This window comes from Brassica napus, unplaced genomic scaffold (genome assembly GCF_020379485.1).
Source record: "Brassica napus cultivar Da-Ae unplaced genomic scaffold, Da-Ae ScsIHWf_763;HRSCAF=1102, whole genome shotgun sequence".
In the NCBI taxonomy this organism is placed as follows: Eukaryota; Viridiplantae; Streptophyta; class Magnoliopsida; order Brassicales; family Brassicaceae; genus Brassica; species Brassica napus.
Genome location: NW_026016810.1, coordinates 65,305 through 82,919, shown reverse-complemented (window position 1 = coordinate 82,919; position 17,615 = coordinate 65,305). Strand labels below are relative to the sequence as shown.

Below are 17,615 nucleotides of genomic sequence, written 5' to 3'. Positions count from 1 at the left end.
ACATCAATATACACGTAGTTGGAACAACCAGATCAAACATACACACAATAACTAACTAATAAATCCGCGCGAAGCGCGGACAACCCCTAGTAACTTATAAGAAGGGTTAAGTGACACTAGTGAATAGTGAAGTGAATGCATCAAAATAAATTATGGTCTTGCGTTACAGACTAAGATGGACTCTGGCACAAATTAAAGACGAGGTAATAGTGATAACTGGTTAAACTGTAGATGTAAAAATGTTACTGTAGGACTTAGTTTGTAGTGTAATGTTTATTGTTTTAGCTATATATATATATATATATATTTAAAAAAAAATAATTCCAATTTTAAAATACTTGAATAATTGCTTTAAGAAAAAGAAACATAATAAAGGCTGCATATATTGTAGTTTTATTTTAGACTCATTAAATTGTTTAAAAATGGTAAGCTTTAATTTTTAAAATAAAATTATAATATGATTGGTAAGAATTAATGAATTAAAAATAAATAAAGCTAACCAAAAAAAAAAAATTAAAGTGGTTGATGGTTTGAACAGTGAATCAGATTTTGATGTTTCAAACCAAAGAGTTTGTATCCATAAGTCCCATAAAAAATGAGAAAATCTGTAGTAGACAATGTAAATAAGTAAAACAAAGTCACCATTGACCACAGCCAAAATGAATTGTAATCAAAACAAAACCTACCAATACTGACTGTCCGGAGATCAGATCATTGATTAGATATTCAGTTGGAGAGTCTAACTCTTGAAGGTTGCACTTCTATTCCCGGATGCTGGAAAGGCTTGACGGCGTTTTCCTTGCCCAAACTCAGACTGTTCCGGAGCAGACCCCTTCTTCTGACCTCCTGCTTTTGACCCACCTTCTTTCTTTCCTCCTTGTCTTCCCTTTTGTCCTTCTCCAAATGTCACCTCTTTTCTTGCAGCTTCATAATCAAACGGTTCTATGTTTAAGAACTCGGGCTTTTGGGCCTTATTGTTGCTCTTACTCATGGAGTTAAAGCATTTCTGAAAGTTTGTGGACAACTCCGAGAGGGACATTGGTTCATCTTCCGCATCAACTTCCTTCCCACTCCCACCACCATCGTCTAACAGTATAACATTCTCTGTCTCAAAACAAGATACTTCGGCATCTGAAACTCTATCAGAAGTACCAACAATTTCTGAGGCTTCTTCTGAATCATCTTTTAACGCAGTCACACCATGTTGCTTGGAAACAGAGGCTGGCATAGTAGTCGACACCTCTTCAGGCTCCTTTGGTGATGGTCCAGTAGCCGACTTTGACTCAGAACTTTTGTCGGTAAAAGATTGGAATTGCAGGTTTACAGATGATCGTATCTGTTCGAGCTTCGCCTCTTCATTCACCTGAGAACATTTTTATCAATCATTCTGCATTGAAAACCAACTCTAGAGTTCTAATTTAAACAAACTTACGTTCTTATCCGTTCGAAATTTCTTTTTCGAGGCTGAACTTCCCAGTAATGCTCCTAAACCACTGCTTGGTTTCTTAGAGATCAGAACAGCCGCAGGAACCTAATAAATAACAGAAAGGCTTTTGTGACTACGGCATGGATTACAAAAGAGCACCGACCAAAGAAATAACTAGTTGTCACCTTAGCAGAACCAAACAAGCCTGTCCCTAAATCCTTCCGTTCACTAGCATCTGCTGCAACCGTGACTAGGCCCGAGGTATTATTCTGAACTTGCAAAGAATTTTCCTGCAGATTCGGAGAAGCTACGTCTTCTGTACGAGTATACATGTCTTTCCTCTCACTAAGAGGTTCAATATTCTCCATTACCTACAACAGGAGAAGTATATCTTCAAGCAGACATGGAGAATACAGCAATAGGCAGTATATGGAGCTATTCGGTGAGGTTTCAGTACTAGGAATTTGGTATCACAATTAGCCCTTGAAATTAAATTCTTTCAACGCTAGGCTCTTGTTTCTTTGGAGGTTTGAGTATCAGAGGATATTAAATACCCTAATCGGCTTTCAATTAGCTTATAAACCTCAACTGAAAACTTGCACTTACATTATATAAACAGAACGAGACCTGAAAATAGATTAACAGATATCTTACAGTTCCAGGAGACGCATCTTTTAAAGATATAGCAGCAGACTCAAATGCTGCACAATTTTGTATCGAATGCTTGATGAGGCTGACAACAGAATCAACATTACGCTCAATGTAAGGATGCTTTGACTTCAACAACCGACGCAATTTGGCAACACTAAGAGGCATCTCCTTGGCTGTTATGATAGTAATCATTAGACCAAGTTAGTAACTACCAGAACAATCCACTCTGGCAGATGAAAAATCAAAACCTAGGCTATTTACCTATTTCAAGAAGAAGTTTGTTTGGCAATACATAACCAGTACTCTCGTCCTCCGCACGTGCAACGTAATCACGCCATTCACAAAGTCCCTACAAAACAGAAAATTTGAAGTGAGCTCCATATAGTATTAGCAAAAGCAGAATAAGGATGCATCATATATTACCGCAACAATGGCAAGCTGAGCTGCCTTGAAGCCCGCTGCCTGAAGCCTGACAAAATACCAGGATAACGGAAACAACATCGGTGGTTATGTAACTTGGCTTAAGAGAAGTCTATTCATGAAATAATCTTGGCGAGTGAAAATAAATAAATGCTTAATAGGCTTTAACAATAAACACATAAACCATGTCTGCTGAGCCAATCGAAACTAAATTATAATGATTCTTTGAAGGAAAAGCAACAAACCCATATATGTGAAGGTATGAATTCTCAGTCAAAAGCTCTTTCTCATATAGTTGTGTGCACAAATCGTAACTGCGTTTATAGACCTATAGGAAACAGTAAGTCAAAATGGTCAGAACTTTGAAGAAGATAGAGCCTATTCGTCTTGGGCTATACATCTACTGAATGAAACAAAATATAGACAAGCAAAGATGTTAAAATCACCAATTCCAGACAAATGTGAATGCCGATAAACAATATGATTTCCCAAAACATGTGGTCAATCAACTTTTTTTGCCAGTGCTACTAAAGACAATTCAGCCAGAGAACAATTAAATGCATGATGAATGCCTCCCAAATTTACTCTTAAGACGCATAAAAGTGTAGCAAACCTAGGAAATCACCTAGCTGAGCCAGCTAATATACAATAAAAACACTGAAAATTAACTAGCTTACAATAAAACCCACGAATTATGATGTACCGATGAATCCCTTCGAGAGTTAGAAAACCATAAGAATGTTGCAAAACTAGACTTAGGTTAGGCAGCTAATATACATTAAGATCACTGAAAATCCAACTAGCGTAGAAGACAACATAACCCACCCATATAAACCCAACGCACTTGGCCGCAAATAATATTCCACAAACAATGCTATGACATCAAGTTTTAAGTTACTTCCTACTTGGCCAGTGTGGGAATCTAACAGAAAGATACTATATTGATCGGGTAAATACCAAAATGCAGATGGATATTAGACTTGTCAGACTAGTTTAATGACGACTACCTCAAGCAGGGGAGAGTCTGTTTGATGGTCAGCTTTTGCCACTCTTTGCAGTTCTAGTCTCATTACGTCATATATGTACAAAAGATAGTGGGTATCTTCTCTTGCATATCTGCACGGAATTCCAAGAAAAGGTGAGCTAAGAAAAAACTAATACCAGAACAGTAGTGAAAAGACACAGGACAGAAAAGAATTAACCTTGTCATTTCCTTTGGAAGAGGTCGAATTCTCCAGTCTGCATTTTGGTATCTGCAGCAATGAACAAGTTGACATACAAGTGTCAAGATGAGAGTGAAAACGAAAAAGAAAACAGATTGGACTAGAACGCACTCTTTATTTGCTGTAACACCACAAAAATGCTGCAAAAGAAACTCCAGGCTGTTTCTCTCCAAATTTAGCACCCTTGAAGCCTGAAAAAAAAAGCGAATATGTAAGCCAAAACCACCCTACTTTTAGGGGAAAAAGCTATATAAATCAGATTAAAATCTGTTTGCTTCTTAATCACCACAATATGAAATCCAAAGCATTTCTAACCTATTGACTTGTGTGCCTTGGAACACATACCATGAGCTACTAACAGTCAGGAGGGTATTAAAAGAATTAAAAATCCAGCGTTGCGCAAATTCTTTCTAGTTGTCCCCTAGATGATATAATTAACAAAAACATATCTTCCAAATAACTTGGTTCAATGTACTTTGTAAGGGAGAAAGGTTCAAATTATCCATTTCCAGACCAAGAGAAAAGAAAGTAGGAAGCGGGATACTCAATTCAGATGCCAGCATTCGTCTTCAATATAGCAAAAGGTTTACATTATGGAAAATGGACCTCCTATGTTTAGTGTGATAGGAAACATCACAGGAAAATTACGAAGTTATAGCTCAAACTAGAATCAAACCTGTCCTGTGTCAAAGAGATTGCAGACATATATCCCGAAGTCCCTTTGAAGCCAAACAATATCTCGATCTGCTCCGTGCATCACCTAGTTAAATGAACAGAGTTCATAGTGCAGGAAAACATTTTAAACCTTCTAGAAAGGAAATGAATGTATCACAGGCAAAAACCTTTCTCTTCTTAGGGTCTTTGAAAATCTCCCTTAAGTAAGGACCAATATGAACACGAAGCTTGAATGTATCAACTATATAATCCTCCGTTCTGGTGGAAATTTGCATTAAGCATGTCAATCCTTGAAAAGATCGGTACTGATTATGCTCCAGATCAACCTAAACAGAGCAAAAAGAACAGTTATAAGAGAAGGGTGGTAACTCCACAATCTGAGTCGTTTTGGGTAACGAAATAAGATAAACGTTTTGTTCTACAAATCAAAATGCTGAAATAACTATGACGCTGGTAGTTCAGTATTATTATTTACAATAGACTAGTCTTTACATAATAATGATATAACTATCAAATTTCTTACCAACTCTAACAGACATGATAGTCAAACAAGGCGCTAATAAACAAGAAGAAAAGAAATTACCGCAAACTCTTCAACAGTACGCAATTTAGAAACTAAATCTTTCAGATCTTTCACATCTTGAACGAGCTTGAATGGAGTCTCTTCCAAAGGGAGGGGCTTAACAGGTTCCATCTCGCTTACACTATTGCCAACGAAGTCGATCACTGAAAGTTTCTCCTGCGTAGTACATATAACAAACATTAAAAAAAAGGGAAAAAAATGCCACAGCCTATACATCTAGTATAACTCTTTCAACTTTAACGATTGCTTCACTAGACTAAAAGGAATAATCTCATTCATGAAGTGAAAGTGGTGGTGCTTAAGTCAATTATGAAACAAAACAAGAAACGTCCTCAAGAGAAAAAAAAAAAAAGAGAGTAACCAGTGGATGCAAAACCCGCTGATTGTCCTCGCTCCTCTCCAACCAAACATGCTCAAAGGGTTGATTAGCGTTGTTCACCAAAATGTTAAACTCTTCTTGAGGCTTCTTTATGGTCGGTACATGGAAAGGAACTTTTGCCTTACCAGATAAGCTCCTCTCAGCCACTTTAACATCAATCACTGATCCACCATCCCTACCAGATCCACCAACTACAGGTTTCTTCTTCTTACCATAAACCATCTGAAACCCATCCTCCTCAAAATCAGACGCAGGAGGCAACAGAGTCCGACCTATTTCTTCCTCTTTCTTCCGCAGCCTCTGGAACTCATCAACCGAAACATCGAACCTCTCGAGAAACTCATCGTTGACGTTGCAGAGCCAATCATCGGCGTCGTCTTCTTCGATGTCCCCGGGGAACCTAATCGATTTCCCCAGAACCTGCTCGGAATCACCGATCGTCTCGAGAAGTGACTGCGAGGTTGCAGATACATCGTCGGTGGGTCGCTTGAAGTCGTCGAAGTTGTAGAAGAAGTGAAAATCTTTACTCGACGGGATCAGACGGGAAGAGGATGAGAGTTTCGATAGGTTTCTTGAGAAAGAAGAACCATCGACGACTAAGGCCTCCAGGGAAGAAACCTCTGGAGAATCTTCGACGTCCATGTTACCGTCGCTCATTTTCTCTCGGCTCCAGGAAGAGAGAGATCGATTAGGGTGGGTGTGTATCTCTTGGCTCGGCTAGGGTTTTAGGAACTCCACGGCTGCTCTCCAGCTATTTTTTAGTACATTAAGGGCAATATCGTAACTTCTCTGCTGTCTGTCCAACTTTTCTTTTCTTTTTCTTTTTAATTCCGTCAAATTACTAGTATTTTCTTGGTAAAATTATTTAGTCAAAAATATAGAAAAATACTTTTAAATAGTCTTTAAACATTTTTATCACAAAAATAGTCATCCATTATAAAAAGACAAGCATTTATAATACATGTTTTGACATAAACATTCACACGTGTCAACCTCACAGTCATTTCAATTTTTAGATTATTTACGTGTTAGTTTCACAGTCATTTAGCAATTAATGTTTTCATACACTAATTTTCTTAATTCTATTGCAAACAATTAAATGTGTTCACACATTAATTTTTTTAGTCAGCTCATTTTTGTTTTCGTATTTCTAACATTTGTATTAGTGAATTAAAGTTTTCTCCGGGCAAGTACTGAATAATATTACTGTTGAAAGAAATAAATTATAAAATCATTAAAATTCACATCAACAAAAACACTGGAATGAAAATGTTTTTTTAAAATTGATAGTTTCGTATATTGCCGAACTTTCCATGGTTGAGGTTTATGCATAAGAAAGCAACAAAATAATTGTGATTAGTTATGAATTAAAGTGAAGAACGCTACACACAAAGTTGGATGTTTAGTTTAGCCAATTATTGTTTTTCTTTATAGAGTTTTCATATCAAACCAATAATTAGAAACATAATCAGGTTGTTAGAAAAAATCAGAAATCATAAAAGCTTTAAAAGAAACGAAAATTTGCGAAATCAATTGAAAAACATAATTCATATATCGACTGAAGAGATCACATTATTTTTGACGCAACTCTAATCCATTTCATTCGATTGCTGTATCGTATTTTTTTTATCATATTTACCAAGGAATTTTATAAGAATGTACACGCTATTGATTATAGAGTACGTCAATTATTTTAACATGTCCAACAATATCTCACAACACTAAAGTTGGACAAATTTATCAAGGAAGACGAATCTTTTTGCCTCACAGGATTGAGGATGTTCACACTCTTGAGAGTGTTGAGATATAAACACAATCTAACATTCTGTGCAAACGATGAATTTTTGCTCGTCTTAATAACCAATTGTACCGAACAATGAGATTTCAACAGTGAAAGAGCTCTGGAAATCTTTGGACAAGAAGTAGAGAGGCAAAGATGCTGACTACTAAAAGTTTGCAGTTGTGAAGTTCTTTGACTTCAAAATGATAGATTCAAAACTCATTATGTATCAAGTTAAAGCTTTGCAGCTGTTGTGCCATGAAATTGTTGCTAAAAGAATATTGATCTGCGGGACATGACGATGAACTACTTCATCGAGAAGTTTTCTTCAGTGTAGCTGACTTTCAAAAACTACCTAAAGCACAGGAAGAAGCCAATAAATTTTAAAGACATCATCATGAGACTTCAACTAATCCATGAAATGAAATGATGATAAGCTCGTCACTAGAGAGCACAATGTCAGCATTATTGAGTTGAAAGACAAAAGGAAAGCCAAAGATAAACTCTCCTGCTAGCCTTCCAAAATGGATGTTCACTTGAGAACTTCTTAAAACAAACTTGAAAAGAAAGCCGTTTAATCAAATGTGAAAAATTTCAAGGAAAACGTCAACACCGTAACAAAAATCAGACACAAGAATGATGTGTGCCGCAGTAAAATCAAAGATGGGAAAGATCAAGTCAATCTCTTTGAAGAGGAACTTTGCGCAGTGGTGACTGAAGTCAACATGGTTGAGAACAACCTTAAGGAGTGGTGGTATGATACAAGAGCCACCACACACATTTATATCGATAGGTCGATGTTTAGAACATATCAAGTGAGCAAAACTCAAGAGTAGTTGTGCATGGGAAACAATACAATATCCAAAACTGAAGGTTGCAGAAAGGTGATTTTGAGGATGACATATGGACTTGAAGTTACTCTGTAGAATGTGAAGCATGTATCTGACATGAGGAAAAACTTGATTACGGGGAGCTTACTCAGTAAGAATGGATTCGCCATGAACCTTGAGGCGGACAAGCTAATGATTAGGAAGAATGGAGTTGTGTGGGTAAGTGGTATTATAAAGATGGACTTGTCATGATGAATGTAATGATAGTTCCATCAAAATTTGTATCTATGAAAGTTTCAGTGAATAAGAAAAAAGTATTTTGGATATTTGGTTGAGTCTTTCAATGTATGACATGAACAATTAGGTCTTAAGTCATGTTAACTAAAAATCGATACAAATATTAGTGACTTTATATCCAATTTCAAAATGCAAAACAAGTAAGAAAAATGTCCACCACCTCAATGTCGAAAGAATGATGTATATTTATTACATAATAAAGATCCGGCTAATGCCATAATTTGAAGGTATGAAGGGTTGGTATCTGGAATGTTAAGGGTTGGAGTGAGAAGTGTGTGTAAAAGTTATATGGATCTGGAATATTGATCTCTCTGATATATAAGTTCTTGCATTTACTAATATTTTTCAAATTATTTGCTTATTTTTATTGTTTTTACACTAACTTAGGTAAATAGCTATATGTAATAAAAAAATTAAAATTTTAGAAGATTTTATTTAAGTTAACCAAATTGATATGGATGGTTAGTGTTCTAAATGATACAAAAACTAAATTGGATTATCAATAAAATAATTATTCTTTGCCATTAAAATATCTACAAAAATTAAAGGAATAATAATAATAATCCCTCTTAATATATATACATATAAATAAACTGGTGGGGAAAGGGAAGGAGAGAAGAAAGAACAAAAACCAGGAGTGGTGGAATCGAAGACGAAATCAAATCGAGTCATCTCATCTTCCTCAGACCAAAAAAATCAGAATCAAAAAGCTTTTCACTTTTGTCTCCCTCTGATTCCCTTATCTCTTCTCTTCTCTTTTCGTTTCCCCAAACCCTGGGCTGCTCTGCGAGTCCTTCCTCCTCCGACATCAATCATCCAACCTTACCCTTTTGCTGGTGTTCCATCAAAGTCGATTCCTTTAATACACCACCTGTGTTGATTTATGGATCATCGATCAAGGGCGCTGACTTGGGTTTGATTTGATGAAGAAAAGAGCGGGGCATGGGACTTGAGTCAATCGGCTCCTAGAATTGGTGATTGTAATCTATCTCTGAGTTGCTTTGGTTGCTTCGTTCCGATTATGGATGACATTGATGGTGGTGCTCGTGAGGTCGGCTCATCAACACCGTGGCAGCCAGTTCAGCTTGTTTTCAAGCCTTACATCCCACCGAATGAGTCTGATTTCACAGGTGGGACATTCCGTGCTACTGCAAAGAAGAAGAAGTCGGTGAGAATTGCTCTGCACATTTCATTTCATCTTTCAAATGCACTAAAGCAAGCCTCTCTTTTTAACTCTGTGTGATAATAATAGCTCTTAGATTTTAAGTAATTGAACGCAATACTTGTATGTTCGTTAAGTAAGCCAATGTTGTTTGTAAGCTGCCAGAACTAGCTCTAGGTCCAGTCTTTACGCATAGCCTCCTAGTATGTGTTCGCTTACACTAGTAATAAAGGAGGTCTATGATAAAGTTTGCTTAGAAGATGTTACCACTCTTTCATTCTACCTAAATCATGCTATCTCATGAACTATTTTAAGTAGGTGATACACTGCCAAGTCCTACATACAGCTCAATGCAATTACCATAGTACTTTAGATGAAGGATGTATAGTTGTTCAACAAATATCTCTTTTTATGCAAGGTTCGGGTTAGAGTCCTTCATGCTTTTAGGTATTCACCAGCCAAAATCAACTCATTTATGAATCTGATGCAAAATGTTTTCCATTTTCTTACTGTGGGGTTCCCTAGGGTCCTGGTTGAATGATTGGTCCAGTGTTTCTTAAGTGTGCATTAATCTTAGCTGCTATAGAGGTAGTGGATGATACTTGATAAATGTTGTTGTTTTCTTGCCATAACTTTACAGGAGGTTATACTTGTATTCCATGCTCTATCTACCCTCTTTATCTTGTACTTGATCACTGTTCTGATTTATGACAAGCCATCAGAAATGTATATCTACGTGAGAATAGTAACAGTCAAGATTTTTGTTGCTGTTCCAATACTTTCCAGAGCTCAAATTAGCTTCTTCTTCTTCTTTTTTTTTTTAATATAATTGTCTGTTTGCAGGTAGTGGTGAGACTAACTAGCGGCTTGGTTGAGACATACAAAATATGCAATCCACAGTTTAAATATAGAGGAGAGTTGAATCCCAAGCGGTACTTGACTACTCCATCGGCTGGTGTGCTCAATGATGGCTTTGATAATGTCAACTCCGACCTAATTCTGGCTGTAAATGATGATTTGAGCAGTTCAGACTCACGGCAGAGGTTTGCTATTGTCTTAGTTATCTTCAATTTTCAATTGACCGATACTCTTCCTTCTTTTGTTGTGCTGTTAGAGGCATAAAATTTGAACCGCTTTCTATCTACGAAAGATGTCTTTTTGATTAAGCTTCACCACGTGCTCTTAGATACATTGTCAAAGATCTTCTTGGCCATGGGACTTTTGGTCAGGTTGCTAAATGCTGGGTTCCTGAGACAAACAGCTTTGTTGCTGTAAAAGTAATAAAAAACCAGCCTGCATACTATCAGCAGGCGCTGGTTGAAGTATCTATTTTGACAACGGTATGAGATTCTTCTGTACTTAATGATAACTTTGTCTTAGTACTAAAAATCGTATGAGGTTTGTCTCATAATTTTTGGATTGGTTGAGTTTGTAGCTAAACAAGAAGTATGATCCAGAGGATAAGCACCATATTGTTCGCATATACGACTACTTCTTACATCAACGTCATTTGTGCATATGCTTTGAACTTCTGGACATGAATCTGTAAGTTGTATAACTAAAGTATTCTTCTCCGTCTTTGTGACTATATGTTTGTCCTCTTATTTCCATTAATGCCAACTGTATACAGTTTTTTTTTGTGTTGATGATAATTCAATTGTCCGTGGTAATTTGTGGTTTAGGTATGAGCTCATAAAAATAAATCAATTTAGAGGTCTCTCGTTAAGCATAGTCCAGCTCTTCTCTAAGCAGGTATTTATATTTTCTAGATCTGTGTTTTCACCATTTTGTTTGTTTTAGCGTCTGAATTTACTGTATCGACTGTTTTCTTATGGTGTCCCATAGATCTTACTTGGTTTGGCTCTTTTGAAAGATGCTGGCATAATTCATTGTGATCTGAAGCCAGAGAACATTCTTCTGTGTGCCAGGTCTACTCTCTACCACCAATACAATACACACAACTGGAGTCCATAACTTTAATTTACTTGAATATTTTTTTTTTCAATTGCATCAGTGTGAAGCCAACTCAAATTAAGATAATCGACTTTGGATCAGCGTGCATGGAAGATCGGACTGTTTATTCATATATTCAAGTTTTATTTTTGCTTCCTATTTATCTGTCTATTCTCTTATGTCAAACCAAACAAATGAACTAAGTTACCTATTTTTTTCCTTTCTACAGAGTCGTTACTACAGATCGCCGGAAGTTTTACTTGGTCATCAGTATCCTTTTTCGTTATATATATAATAAACGAAATTAGAATATTTTCTCAAAGTCGTTGGTAGCGGAATCACTGTCCTTGGAAAATCATAACTTTCCTGTCCCGCGTTAGTTTTAATGCTAACAGAAGTTCTTTGCTTTGGTCTTCCCCTGGTACATGATATCTTTAAAGTATTTTGAGATTGTATGTTGATTGTTGAGGCTTAACCACTCTATAGATACACTACAGCTATCGACATGTGGTCATTTGGATGCATTGTCGCCGAGCTGTTTCTTGGATTGCCACTGTTTCCTGGAGCTTCAGAATTTGATATCATGAGGCGTATGATTGAAATACTGGGGTATGATCTTTTATTATTAATTTGGTAAATGAGGAAGCAGACTACAATTGTAGGGGCCAGGGAAATTCTTTTGGGGGTTTTGCACCCTTGAAGGGTCAATACTAGTACTCATGCATTTTCCTAGTAGCGGTTATTTTATTGTTTCAGACTTCCCTTGGTGCTTACAGTCATTCTTTCTTTGGCCTCTGTATTCAGCAGTCCTTATTTTAGCTTCTCAATGAAGTCCTCAGTTTTATTTAATCAATGTGTCGAGATTTCTAGGAGCGAGGAACTCTTGTTATTCTGTTTCTTCATGTTGTGATTGTACCAATATTATGTCATACTGTTTTCCAGAAAGCAACCACCTGATTATGTGCTCAAGGAAGCAAAAAATGCGAATAAATTCTTTAAGTGTGTTGGGAGTGTCCACAATTTAGGGAATGGTGGAACTCATGGTGGCCTCAAAAGTGCTTATATGGCTCTGACGGAAGAAGAATTTGAGGCTGTAAGTAATGCTTTACCTCTGAGACAAACAAAAATATAAAAAATATTGAAAACAGAGGAAGATAATTATGTCAGTGAACAAAGAAGGCTTAGATCGTTTCGTGAGGAAATTAATTTTATTCTTAGATAGTCATTAAGTTTTCACTTTGGTGATTTTGCTCTGGATAACTATGTGCCATTTTTTACTTTTTATTCAGAGAGAAAAGAAAAAGCCAGATATTGGGAAAGAGTACTTCCGCCATAAGAACCTTGAAGAAATTGTAAAAGGCTATCCTTACAAGATAAACTTGCCAGAAGACGATGTTGTCAAAGGTAAAGTCAGGACCCTATAGTGTTATAAGTTTCAGGGATAATCACTGGACTATCTTCCATGGTGACAGTTTTTTTTTCGTGAACTTTCACAGAAACTCAGATCCGGTTAGCTCTTATAGACTTTTTGAGAGGACTTGTTGAATTTGATCCAGCTAAACGTTGGTCACCTTTTCAGGTATTGAACTTCCTGGCTAACGTCATCTATATATATTGTTTTAAAGGCTTAATATTATGTTGCTACCCATAGTGGATAAACATCTACTTTTCATTTCTTTAGGCCGCCAAGCACCCTTTTATCACCGGGGAACCTTTTACGTGCCCATACAACCCTCCGCCAGAAACACCTCATGTGGTGAGTCAGATTGAATTTATTCCTACGTCTCAAACTTCTTGTGTGGCCTTGCTGTCATACCAATAGTTTTTTATTTCATCATTTTCTAAACCAAACAATCATGTGATAAATTGAAGATACTTTTCATTCTAGCACTTTCTTCCGATATTTCAATCTTCTGTGGTGGATACATATGCTTCACAGTTTAAAGATCTTGCAGAAAGTTAGCTGAAAGACAAATGCAGTTCTTTCTTGTGGACCGACGTGTGTTTAAAATTCCTCTATTCGCTGAATTTGTTCTTGTTATCTTTCCATTTTCTTTGTAGCATGTTGCTCAAAATTTCAAAGTTGACCATCATCCAGGTGGAGGGCACTGGTTTGCCGCCGGTCTTTCTCCTCATGTATGAATCTTTTCTCTATAGAATATTTTCAACACCTTCAAGTTGTTTGTGCACCTCCTTTTTTAAAGTTATTTATTTCTCTTATAGGCATCAGGGAGAACCAGAATCCCAATGCACAATAGTCCCCATTTTCAGATGATACCTTATTCACATGCAAATAGTTATGGGAGTATTGGAAGCTATGGTAGCTACAATGATGGTGCCGTACAGGGAAGTAGCTACGGGAGCTATGGAGATAACGGCAATATGTTTGCCTATTATTCACCTGTGAATCATACTGGCCTATACATGCAAAACAGAGGTGGTGTCCCAATGGTTGGAACTAGTCCTGATGCCAGACGCAGGGTTATGCAGTATCCACATGGAAATGGCCTTGGTACAAGTCCATCCGCGGGAAATTTTGCTCCACTACCCCTCGGCACTAGTCCATCACAATTTACTCCACCAAATCCAAACAATCAATATTTAGCTGGCTCTCCTGGACACCATGGCCCGACATCTCCAGCAAGAAACAGTTGTCACGGGTCTCCTTTAGGGAAAATGGCAGCATTCAGTCAGTTTAACAGAAGACAAAGCGTTGGATATTCTGGAGGTTCTCAGTCTCAAGATTCTTCCTTGTCACAAGCTCAGGGGCATGGGATGGACAATTTGCATCAAAATGAGGGTTATTCTGGGCAATTCTCTGGTTCACTTCCACATCGACATTTGGATCCTGGGTTCCAAAACCGTAAACAGTCACAAGGAAGTCCTGGGTACTCTACGCATAACATTTCCAGCTCATCCCTTCGGTCCAGTACTGGTCCCCATATTGAGAATACAGAAAAAGCCTTATCAGTGCCTGATCCAGGAGATTGGGACCCAAATTACAGGCAAGTATTCAAGATATTCCCTAATTTTCAGATTATAGAATGTCAAAGCTCTTTTCTGCGAGTCTATATAGAAGAAATCTGGGAGAGGCTTATATAGAATATGAGTGATATTGTGTATTGCCTTCAGTCCAACCATTCGGACCAGGCATGTCACAGTTCCTGATCTCTCATCATTGTTAACTGGTAGTTGGGTTTTAAACTTAGATAGACAAATTTGAAGGCATTGAAACTCTATCAAAAGCTATCGGTGGAGTGACATCTAGAACCAATCACGTTTCCATTTAAAGGGCAATCATTCTTTGTTGCTTGATGTTATTCTCTGTTCTGTTTAATCTTCCCAGCTAAAATGATATCAACCTCTTTTTTCATTCTGCTATTTGCAGTCGCATAAGATACATGCTTGCTTCTAATCCTTTAATTGGAAGTATTCTAATATGCACAGTTTTGTTACATGAACAGCGAAGAATTGCTTCTACAAGAAGATAGCGCAGATGAAAGTGTTATTGCTAATGCATTCAGTAGAGGAATGCAATTTGGTTCAACAGATGCCTCCAGTTCCAGAAGGTTCAACAGTAATCCCTCGACCTCATCATCATCAAATCCGGTAACACAAAGGTAACCTAAAAGACAACCTTTCTTTCTTTTGCTGTTGAACCTCTGTTAGAATGCGTGAACATATACCCCCACGAGTAACTTCGGTGATACTTAGATCTACATCTTTCATATATACTAACTTATCAGTGCAGACTATGTGTTCGTCTTGAGTATCAGAACTATGTTATACTTGGATCAGGGTTTTTTCAACTAGATTATAGAAATGCATAAAGTCCCATACTTGATGTTGATGCCTCCTGAATTTGTGATATTATCTATGTGCATAATAGTCATCTTGATGGGACTTATATATTCATTCTATTAGAAAATGTATACAGTGCTTTGTACAGTATGTGTGAACCGTTGTACAAGACTGATTCTTGGTGGACGTGTATCTGAAGCAATTAATAAGAGTAACAAATCTTTCTACACTATTTAGTGACCCAGTAAAAAGCAATTTGAACTTAAGATGTTAGACGATATGATGTATTGTTTATCACATGAACGTGCTCTGATAGAGAAATTTAAGCTTCTGTCCTGGAAGCATTTTCGCTTCTTGTTGTTTTGTTTCAGTCTTGATGGATCTTATTTGGCGTAATTGCTTGTAACTTTTGATCTACACTTCAGGAGATATGTTCCCAATCAATCCTTTTCGCAAGTAGAGATTGGCAGCCCTCCAAGTAATGATCCTTATGCCAGATTTGGCCAACTTATGCCAGGATCGCAATTCACTCCTCATGTCACCCAGAACTCTCCAAGTCGCTTAGGGCAGCAACGCTCCAATCATGGGAGACCAAATGCTGGAAGGGCTACAGATCGGAATCACGTCAACGCTCAGCTTCCTCCGTCCAACACTAGTTCTGGGGGTCAACGCTCACCCAGAAGTAGCTCATATACCAGTGGTGCCCCTTGGGGTACTTCATTTCACCCATAACTAATTTATCTCTAGACCTTATTTTTTTTCTTGTTCACAGCTTCTGATTGGTCTTAGACTGTCCGTAAATTAAATTGGCTTGTAGGAGGACGTAGGACTAACCATCATGTCCCAAATGTTCATGGAAGGATGGACTATGGAAGTATTGCCTGATTCCGCAGTCTTAAAACTCTCATTTTATTTTGTTATTTCCCTTAGAGTGCAATCTTCTTGCTGGAGAAACAAAACTAGATCATGGCTTGTGGACCTTTGATCAGAAAAAATGCTTATTCATTGCACAAATAAACCAAACAGTTTCTTGTCATTGATGTTGTTGTCTCTCTGGTTATCTATTTATTGGGATTATTTCGTATTAATATCTTTGGTAAAGATGAAGTTTAAATCAGATAGTCTCTTGTGAGCCATAGTTCCTCTGCAGGTTCTGTAGTCTCTCTCTTGTTCATCTCTTTATTTCTCCAACACCTTTGGTGAGTAACATCTCTTAAATTGATACACATTTTCATGTTAAACACAAAAAAGAAACGATCAGATCATAAAATAGTCCCAACAAAAGCTCTGTTTATTCCAATACCAGACATTAGCAAGTAAAGTCTCTCACTGACTTGTGCCATATCTTGATTCTCCTTCTCCAACATTGATGTATGGGGTTCCACACCCGTAAACATGTAAAGTGCCTCCAGTTCTTCAGAATATGTTGTGCTTCTGGCAACACTGTATCCGACTATCTTCCTTACTGTCTCCATCTTTGCCCATATCTTCTCCTCGCTATACAACACCTTTATTGACATCCAAAAAAACCTCAATCTCAGCAACTTAACTTGTACAGTCTTGATTTCGAACAAGAAAAAGGAAAAACCCACTTGAGAGTGATTTAATTTTGGAATCAAAACAATACAATGCATGATCACATTTAACAAGTTAATATCCATCGAGAAAGAATAAGACAAGCTGATGGGTACTGTGGAAGATACTCCACATATGACATCGGCAGACTTCTTGAATAAGTTCACCACCAGCACTATGTTATGTTAATGTTTAGACACTATGTACATGGTCCTTGACTTTGATATAGTTAAGTTGAAAATGACCCTGTTACATATGGTTTTTAATACATTCTAACAACCATTCGACTCGGGCCAATAACAATATCAAATAAACCCTCCAAAATTCTCTCACATGTTTATTATCCAATCCACTCTTTGTTGTCCTCTCTGAAATCTTTTTCATAGATTCCTCTATCAAGTGATTGATTAGTTCTATCCTCATCTCTTTGACTCTTTTCTCATATCCTCAGGGATTTCATATACATCAAAGAAGTTAGTCACTCTCAAGGGTGAAGCAATTGCAGCAGTCCCCTCTTCCTGCACAAAAATTGGCTCACTCATAGCCACTCTTGCTATGCCATCATCATAAATTAAATACCAATTTTGTCTCGGAGACTCGGAGTAGCACCATTTTCTCACCTCTTCCACCAAAAGCATAATTAGGAAGCAGTTTTCTCATCAGCTTTTCAGAACAAACAAAGCTGGCCAAGAATAAAAAATAAGGAAGGGACGAGCTGAAGACGATCGTCGAGGCAACAACGAGTGGCGGAGCAAGGAATGGTGCAAAAAACACTACAACAACTGCTGCAAGAACTTTCACCAAGTACTTTTGTTACATGAGTTATGGTTCAATTATCTCATCCCGGTTTAATATTTTGT

At 37.3% G+C, this 17,615-nt stretch overlaps 2 protein-coding genes across 4 annotated transcripts; one reads left to right on the top strand and one right to left on the bottom strand.

Annotated features, from left to right (window-relative positions):
* Nucleotides 1-529: 529 nt before the first annotated feature.
* On the bottom strand, nt 530-6,086 carry LOC125605519 (protein RRP6-like 2). Of its 2 annotated transcripts, XM_048775214.1 has the most exons (14): nt 5,340-6,085; nt 4,979-5,134; nt 4,563-4,721; nt 4,397-4,480; nt 3,832-3,911; nt 3,700-3,750; nt 3,505-3,613; nt 2,743-2,825; nt 2,501-2,546; nt 2,339-2,426; nt 2,081-2,250; nt 1,612-1,797; nt 1,433-1,531; nt 530-1,363 (listed from the first exon to the last, which is right to left on the bottom strand). In XM_048775214.1, exons 1-14 carry the CDS (start codon nt 6,012-6,014, stop codon nt 740-742), a joined length of 2,610 nt encoding a protein of 869 aa, XP_048631171.1. In that variant the 5' UTR covers nt 6,015-6,085; the 3' UTR covers nt 530-739. The 2 variants fall into 2 exon arrangements, with proteins under 2 accessions (XP_048631171.1, XP_048631170.1); XM_048775213.1 differs by having other exon boundaries at nt 3,700-3,911; nt 5,340-6,086.
* A 2,773-nt stretch (nt 6,087-8,859) lies between these two features.
* LOC106415235 (dual specificity protein kinase YAK1 homolog) lies at nt 8,860-16,297 on the top strand. 2 transcript variants are annotated; one of them, XM_048775210.1, is made up of 18 exons: nt 8,860-9,432; nt 10,270-10,469; nt 10,613-10,766; nt 10,862-10,971; nt 11,109-11,178; nt 11,272-11,354; nt 11,441-11,519; nt 11,609-11,649; nt 11,866-11,988; nt 12,322-12,472; nt 12,669-12,783; nt 12,876-12,958; nt 13,061-13,135; nt 13,441-13,515; nt 13,603-14,384; nt 14,844-14,999; nt 15,606-15,892; nt 15,998-16,297. In XM_048775210.1, exons 1-18 carry the CDS (start codon nt 9,286-9,288, stop codon nt 16,063-16,065), a joined length of 2,799 nt encoding a protein of 932 aa, XP_048631167.1. In that variant the 5' UTR covers nt 8,860-9,285; the 3' UTR covers nt 16,066-16,297. The 2 variants fall into 2 exon arrangements, with proteins under 2 accessions (XP_048631167.1, XP_048631168.1); XM_048775211.1 differs by having other exon boundaries at nt 15,970-16,297.
* Nucleotides 16,298-17,615: the final 1,318 nt, after the last annotated feature.